The sequence below is a fragment of the Empidonax traillii genome, unplaced genomic scaffold, assembly GCF_003031625.1.
Source record: "Empidonax traillii isolate 1590-97213 ecotype Southwest subspecies unplaced genomic scaffold, ASM303162v1 scaffold1141:size173393, whole genome shotgun sequence".
In the NCBI taxonomy this organism is placed as follows: domain Eukaryota; kingdom Metazoa; phylum Chordata; class Aves; order Passeriformes; family Tyrannidae; genus Empidonax; species Empidonax traillii.
Genome location: NW_020956334.1, coordinates 153,820 through 162,398, shown reverse-complemented (window position 1 = coordinate 162,398; position 8,579 = coordinate 153,820). Strand labels below are relative to the sequence as shown.

The 8,579-nt window shown below is 38.7% G+C and overlaps 1 protein-coding gene across 1 annotated transcript; it reads left to right on the top strand.

Annotated features, from left to right (window-relative positions):
• Positions 1-2,715: 2,715 nt before the first annotated feature.
• On the top strand, positions 2,716-4,121 carry RAMP3 (receptor activity modifying protein 3; the record flags this gene model as incomplete). The annotated part of the gene is made up of 1 exon (XM_027905326.1): positions 2,716-4,121. A coding segment is annotated over one exon (270 nt), but the record flags the coding sequence as incomplete, so codon positions are not given.
• Between the last annotated feature and the right edge of the window lie 4,458 nt (positions 4,122-8,579).

The following is an 8,579-nucleotide window of genomic DNA, read 5'->3' as shown; positions in this document are numbered from 1 at the left end:
GTATTGAGCTACTTGTGAGCTGAAACTCACAGTAATTTTTCAGCCCATTCCCCGCAAAGCTTGTGGCCTGGCTCACAGTGTAATACCTTTTCTGAGTACTAACTAGGGTCCTTGTAGCTAGCCTGAAAGAGAGGAATATGTGACTCAGCACAAAGAAAAACAACCTTCCCACATCACCTTATAATCCGGGAGGCGAAGGAGCTTGAGCTCCAGCGTGCTCTCCAATTACTGGTTCTGGGAATAAGTAAAAACTGTAATTTCTTGTTCTTTCCTTTCAAAAATTGTGTAACTTTTAGGCATTTCTGTTGAAATATCTCCATTCAAAGACCAGGCTGTTTTTATGATAGCCTTTTTATTATACAGAATGAAAGGTTGGCTACTTCAACCTTTACCATTCAAATAGAGAGAATTACATAAGGCATGAAAGAATTAAGCATAGGAGAATCAAATTGGAATTAAATATCCATTAACCCCACCTCCCCCTTTAAAAAAGCCCCAAAACTTGCAAACCAGTTGATAGCTACAAAACACCCATGTTTGAATAATGAGGATGCAGTTGCTCCCTTCTGAGGCACCTCTTCCACAGTACCATGTAGAGGATTTATATATTTTTTTACATGAAGTTTCTACTGCAGTGCAGAAAGTCTAAATTACTAAATTATATAAACATTTAAGAGAATTCAGCTTTACTGACAGACATGCAGTTCTCAAATAAATGAGATTTTCCCTTATCTACGTTCTGACAATTGTGTGAACAAACAATTATAGAGCAGGTGGATTTTTTTTTCCCCCTTCTTTTTTTTTCCCCCCACAGATGGGGATTTAAGGGAAAATGGTAAGGAATTCAAACTACCAAGATAACATTTTTATTCCATTTTGGCTCTTGGGGATTTAGTCTTTCAAATGCAATATATTCCCCAAGTTATTTTTTATCTGCCCTTTCGTCAACATGTAACCAGGTTTTTCTAGCTAGGTTGTACTTGAAATGAAAAATCAGTGGGAAATATTTTTGTTCGCACCATCTAACATTTATGAAAAAAATGTAGAGAATTCTTGTAAGAACAGTGAATTTTCTACAGGATTTTACACGCAGAGGAAAAATGATAACAAAAGAAAGATTTTGAACCATTAAATCTTTCCGTTTAGACATCTTCAGTGTCTAATTTCGCCCAAGGACATAAAGAATGGATGCTACCAGGTCACACAGAAGAATGAGACTGCTAAAATAGCAAACAGCTAATATTTGTACTTTATATTTAGATCATTTCCTGATGCTTTCCGATGGCTGCTGATGTCACAAAAGCTTCCTTGCCAGAGTCTGGGCTCGTTAGATCGTCCAGTGTATTTGCTTATGGGCGAAGTGGCATCAGCTCAAACTCCCTGAGAATGACAACTGCAAGGAGCTTGCAGAAGGTCCTTTCTGTGAGGGTTTTTCTTCTTCTGTGAACACAGCCCTGAGAATTTAGATGCTTGGCAGCTTGTATTCTCAAACTACGTGCTTGTAGCATGGCCAGGCAGACGTTTCACCTGATATACAGGCGATAGACAATAGACTTCAGTCTTGACCCAGACACTGAATGTCTCTCTTCCACTACTTTACAGCAAAGGATTGAGTCAACATTAATCCCCTGTAGGACTTAATGTCAGAATGAGTCATTTGTCAGGGGTTACCATATTTACATGTACTGTAAGGGAGGGGAGGGTCTTCAGATAATAGTACAGGATGCTGTCCCTTGAGATGCCATGTGGTTTCTTGCCCTCTCTATTTTTAATTTCCCTTTGAAGTGAGTTTATGGAGTCACACAGGACTGAAAGAAATGCAGCAGACCATAATTCAGCTTCCTTGTTTCTTGCCCTATTCGTGTACTGACCAGACAGTCTCAGTTTTCTTTGTTTTCTGATCCCCTCCCCCGTATCCATTCGCTTCCTGAATTTCTTTGACTTACAATAGCACCACAAAACCCATGTGATTACTCATTTAGGCTTATTGTTTCCTATTTTTTTCCTGAGGGGTAGCCAATTCTCATAAATATGTTATTGCTGGACAGGTAAATTTCCCATGCTGTGTTGAAATCAAGTGTTAGGTCCCAGTCTTTCATAAGCGATGCATACTTATAATTAGAAAAAATGTATTTTTTTTTTCCTTCTGGGCATTTGCTGCAGTTGGGAAGAAGAGAAAGTTTTTGAAAAGCTAACTTTCTGTGTGTTTATTTTCCCATTATCTTCTTACTGCCTCAGGGTGAAACAGAACCAAAGTTTTTACGCAATAGTGAATGCTGTAGCTTGGTCCTAGTGTCACATCACAATTTTCAGCACAACATCATGTCCAAGAGCAGCTGAGGCCTGAATTATCCATAGTTTGTTCAAAATCTTCTGTTCTTGGCACAGTTGTGTGTAGATGTCTCTAGTCAGGGAGTTCTGCTTCTACCTAAGTGGCATTAGGAGGCCCTGGCTGTAGTACCGGCACCCAAAAGAAAAGGTTTTGACCACTGTCCATCCAGGATCTCAGAATTTCACATGCTGTATTAGTACATGTGAGCCAGTTCTTCTGGCTTCACTGTATTTTATTTGGTACCCACAGCTTCCACTGAAGGTCTTCCAGCAGAGTATCTCCATGACAAACACATTCTTAGAGATATTTTATGGTGCACTTTGTTTGAACCTTTCTCTTAAGTGTAATATGCGTATATATTCTATTTAAACTTCTCCTAATTTTCTTCTTCTTCCAGGTATTACGACAACTTTACCCAGTGCACAGAACGTGAAGCCAACAACGCAAGCTGCTTTTGGCCAAACCCCCTTGCAGAAGGCTTTATCACTGGGATTCATAAACAGTTCTTTTCAAACTGTTCTTCAGAGAAGGTTCACTGGGAAGATCCACCAGATGAAATTCTCATAACTCTGATCTTGATCCCAGTCATGTTGACATGTGCCATGATAACACTGGTAGTATGGTGCAGCAAGAGAAGTGATATCCTGGTGTAAGTTCTTCCTCTGGGCTTTCTTTTTCCCCATTTCCTTCTTCCAAATATGCTAAGAGAGGAGGACAAAGACAGAAACTCAAAAGATTTCAGATCTGCTGAAACGAAACCTGTGAGATGCTGAGGCAGAGACGATGTTCCTGTGAACAAAGAACTGCCTGCTGCTGAAGGTTACTGCTTCTAGCTCAGCCATGGGTGTTGCAGGTGAAAAATTCTGCTTCCATTGGGCCTCGTTATCATGGAATTCACAGGCAGCTCTCAGAAACAGGAGAGTCGCCAGGAAAATAGAACCCTTATCTGCAAAAAGGGTAAAGTTAGTTTCCTAACTAACTTCAGGCTGGTAAACTAATTTTTGCAAAACTGTATGTAAATGTATGTACTCACAGGGTGACACTGACTGCGGAGGAGATGATATCTCTCGAGGTTTTGTGCAGAACATTCAAGGTTTTCATCTGTGAACCCTTGACTTGGATAGATCACTGGCAAAGGAACGGAATGTGGATGTAACCAAGTGGCAGCTTTTCCTGGAAGCTAGTCAAAATCATCCTTATCAAGAACTGGAAGTGTTGTCCTGGCAAAGAAACAATTTTTGTGTCCAGTGGCTATCTGCAAAGGGAAATTACCATGCCACAGGATAAAATAGTTTATAAAATTCCTTTAAGCGTGGCTACTCGGAATTGTATGTCTTACAAACAAACTCTGGGAAGATAAACAGGTCTTATAAACAGGGCTGAAAAACGTGAGAGGAAATTGGTTGATTATAAATATACTAAGAAGTAATGAACAAACTTTCATATGCCAGACGCTTTATTTTTCCTCTTTTATAATTATTATTCTTGATGACTTGTGTTCACTATGTACTCCCCACTCTCACTTCACTTTGTGCAAGTGATATCCTACAAATAAATATAAAGGTGTCATGTCAATTGAGGTGCCTTTCAGAGTATTGTACATAAATAGTTCTTTGTCCTGTGTAGAGTGTGGGAACTAAAGTACGAACATCAAAGCTTGGAACAGACATAGGAGGAAAGAGAAAAAAATTCAACTCAGAAATCTTATTCTCTGAAGTAGTTCCTATGTAACAGTCTAAATAAAGATCATATGCTCGAAATAAAACAACTTCTATGTTTGTGTTGCAAACCTTCCTCTTCTGTCCCTTCACAGAATGCCATTCAGTTGAATGTTATTCTGAGTGTGCAGTATCTGTTACAAGTGACTCTTCATTTTTCTATGCCTTATGCACACAAATAAAATGTTGTTGAGTGACCAAGTAACAGTGTTCCATATCTCTTCCAGTTAGATTTTCTCCTTTAAGATTCTGGCTCGGTGTTTGAGACTTAGGCCTGTGTGTATGAAAAGCATTTCCAGACATGAATTGGATTTGAAGTGCTCCCTTCACTATATGTAGATAGGTAAGTAAACTGGTTTGTTTTTACATCCTTTCACAAGGGTTGAATGTTTTTCCAAAGACTCTTTCTCACTCTCTAGATACTAGCAGAAATTGCTCTTTGTGAAAAAAAGGAGTGACAGAATTTACTTTGGTTTAGTTTTCTATTTAGCTGGTTTTTTCTGCATTAAAATGCTTTGACCACCAAAATAGTCAAGTGAAATCCCAACCCATTTATTTTATCAAAAAGATTGGTTAAACATTTTGTGTGGCCAAACCCAAATAATTTTATATTCTGCATGGAGTTTCATTTTAATACTCATTTTACTTTAAATTTCAACAAGCTTCAATGCAAGTTTCAAAATCTTAGTTTGGAAACCACATAGCAAAAATGTTGACTTTTTAAAAGACAAGTTCATTTTAACCTAAATGCCAGGTGTGATGCAAATTCTTGACCAGTTCTGGCTCATTTAAAACTGTGTTCACTTGATCAACGGGTTACCTGAGAGACACTAGTCATCTTAATTCAGTATAAAACAGACAGGCCCTGGGTACTGTATGAAGAAGAAACCTTGATTACTTCATACAGCTAGATATGTATTGTGATCTTTAAAAGAATGCCAAGTTTAATTGGTTTAAAAGAATGCCTGTTTAATTCAAAAATAAAATCTAATGTGAACTTTTCAAAGAGTCTTATAAAGTGTGATATTCAAAGAAAAAATAGTAGATTTTCCTTCCAGTGCCATGGAGTAGGAGGAACGATTCTGTCACTGCTCTGTGCTTTGGAGGTGAAAATTTAAACTTTTTTGTTTTTCTTCCCTATACAAAGTGTCTTCTTCCATTATTTTTTTATATACTTGAGGAAGGGCAGAGAAATTGAAACAGTGCATGCAAAATGACACTGGTTATTTAATGCAGTCTCCCTGGTTAAATCTGAGAAATATTTATAGTGTTTTAAGGGAAAGAACAACCACAGAGTTCAGTTTTTAAAAGTTGCGTACATTGATAGGGACAGAGAATGGCAACTGTTGGATCTTTGGACATAGCTTTTACTATGTATTAGTGAGAGTTAGTGGTTATTTTCTGCTGCATGGACCTTGCTACTTCTCCCCTAAAATCTGTTTCCATTGCCAAGGAAATCACATCTGGTACCAAGAAGCTGGCTCATTTTGTAATTGCAGATTAGTTCTGTATTACAACCGTGTCTCAGGAAAATAGAGGCATTCAAAAAGAAAGAAAATAACTGGTTCAAAATCCTTCCTAGAACTGAAACAATGGTTGATCCCAACCAGTGTGTAGACCAGAAGTGTTAGCTAGATGACATTTCTAACTGCTGTAGATTGTGGGATTTTTTTGTGTTCAGGAGAAACTGGGAAGTGTGTATTTCCATGTGGTATAAGGGCTTGAGCAAAGAGTTGACTGAAGAAGATGATGACTAGCAGGAACAAGAGAAAGGTAGAGAGGGTGCCATCTCTTTAAAGAAAGGTATCAGGGGTGGAGGCCAGAGGAGGAAAAGAGCTCCTGAAGGGCAAGGAAAAGGTAGTCAAGAATACAGAAGAATTCAGGACTTCCGTCCAAGTGGATGACATAAGTAGGTTAAAATGTCCCTGGGTGCATTGGTCAGGAATGCTGAGGAAATTCTGCACACTCTCTGCCCCTGCCCAAAGTTCATGCTGAGGGAAACAAATTCCCTTTTCATTTCTGGCATCCCCACGAGTAAATGAATGTGTATGTTGTAAACACCCTTCGGCACAGTCTGAGCATCCAGATGAATTTACAGGAATGCTTAGCAGATGTGCCCCTATCTTGGCTGGCGTAGATGGTGTCTTCCTATCTAAATGTCATGTGTGAATCATGGTATCCGGTGTCTACCTGCTCCAGTACGTTGTTTGGATCTTTTGGAGCATGATGCGAAGTATGAATTTTGTGAGGCAACAAGATAATGCTGAAATTCTGGACATTATTGTGCTTGAGCTTCAGTCATCAAAGTCATGAGGGTACTTCATTCCTAGAAATGAAAGAGAAAGGTCTTGGCCTGTACTTGCAAAGTCTGACTTCCAAAGGAAAAACCCAAAACATTGTTTTTTTACTTCATGGGTGTCTTGGGAAGATAAGGACAATTCGTGTTTGTTGTTGTTTCTGAATACAAGAAGAACGAAGCCCTGTATGTGGTTTGACAGAAATACCTAAAAGCATGCAGTGGAATCTTAATACTGAAAAGTACTTCAGGGCATAGCAGAAGCTTTTTAATTTCAGTTAAAGAATCTGTGTTTCTGCAGAAATAATGAGCAGAGACCCCCAATTTTGAATTTGATAAGAAAAGCAATTTTTCTGCCTTGAGACCACTACCTTGTCTTTAGCTAAACTCTCAGCAGAACATTTCAAAAGGAGACAAATATTAATGGTGCATGACGGGCATAATCTGTCAACACCAACCTGCCAAGACTGTCAGGGAGTGGAGGCAGAACCAGATGGTCACAGGCAGTATATAGGCACCAATCTGCTTAGAGCTCGCTGTGAAAAGCTTCCTCTGCTCCCAAGTGTCTGGAGGCACGTGAATGTTGGACATTACTTGGCTTTGAGAGATGTGCCCTATGCCGAGAACATCGCTGATGCGCCGGCCTGACTGCTGGGCTGGAGACAGCTTGAAACATGGGGTGGTGAAATATGTGTCATTTCAGAGGTTCCTCAGGGTATGGATGTACAGACAAGGCTACCAGGCCCATTACTGGCTTTTTCTTGGGAACCTGAGGGGCTTGCAGCAGCATAGCTGGGATTACTCCTTAGGATTTGTCATTCAGAGATACTTGAATTCTGTCTGAATCCTTCAGGATGGGATTTTTTTTTTTTCCATGTGTAAGTTTTTATATCTAGGGTGTTGGTTTGTGCATGAGAATAGGCTCTCATCTTGTTTTCATCACATTTTAATGGAGACTCTTGGTTTTGGTCAGATTAATGGTCAGATTGCTCTCTAGGAACCATCAAATAGATCCTAGTGACAGTTTCAGTGTAGCCTCAGCTAGAAAGTAGACATCTAAATTATATAGTACGGTAATAATTCTATATAGCACTTTAGTCCTCTGCTCTTCAGTGCCCTGTCGGAATAGGGAATAATCTCAGAGGGGTGCCATGAGGATAAGAAAGTGAATGATCACAAGTAACTTAAAGAATATTGAGTTGTAGAACATATTTACAACAATCTAATGATTTGAAACAACAGCAATTAAAAAATCAATGGGAAATCTATGCAGGGAGAATTTTCACGATTCAGTCCATTTTGGCTAATTGTGTTTCTTTGCTGTTATTTTTTTTTTATTTATTTGCAGTTACTCCTTTTCAAAAATTAATACACTAGAAGGGAGAAATAAAGAGCCTATTCCCCTTAAAGCACAGCCCTGTATATTGAAAAAAAGCCATTGAATTAACATGATTAACATTAGCATGTGTCTTTTTTCATCTTCATTCTCCTGCTGCTCAGAACATCATTTTACTTTATACAAAATCAGGAGAATACAATTTTCACCTGACGGTTTCAGTGCCGTTAAAGATGCAGAATGACAACAGCGGAAGCTTTTTAGCACACAGCTGCTTGAAAGTGAATTATGATGAGTGACTTGGAAACCAATTGAACTATTCCTGGAGAGTTCACCAAGGGACAGCATATGTGTATAATACAGACAGTGAGTGGGAACACAGATAATGCCGTTGGCACAGCTTCACTGTAAGTCCTAGGAGGTTGTGATACATTTAATTGCTCACCTCACAAAAACAATCTCAGCTAACAATTACTGATTCAAAAACAACTGATACAAGTCTTGAAGCATGCCTCTGTCTGATCAGACCCCTATATCAGCAGTACCTTCAGATTTTGAATGAATTTTTGCTTGAGTAAAGAGAGAAGGGTAAGGAAGAAAAAAACAAAAATGCCACATTTTTCTGTGAAGTATCAAGAATTTTACTAGTTTCTTTAAATAAATAATTTATTGATTATTGCTTTGGCTTATGCTGTAATTTAGACTTTGTATAAAAGTAGCTTACTTTCTTTAAGGTCAAGCATGGGTACTTTTCCAAAAGCATGAAGCTATTAACCCAGACAAATTTGGAAATGTAGGTGCCTTGCTTCCTGTTTGGTAAATGGTGAGATGTCACTATTTGCCAGTTAGTCTTTTGGGGCACATCTCAGTGAAAATATTGGAGAGAGTTGTGTCAAG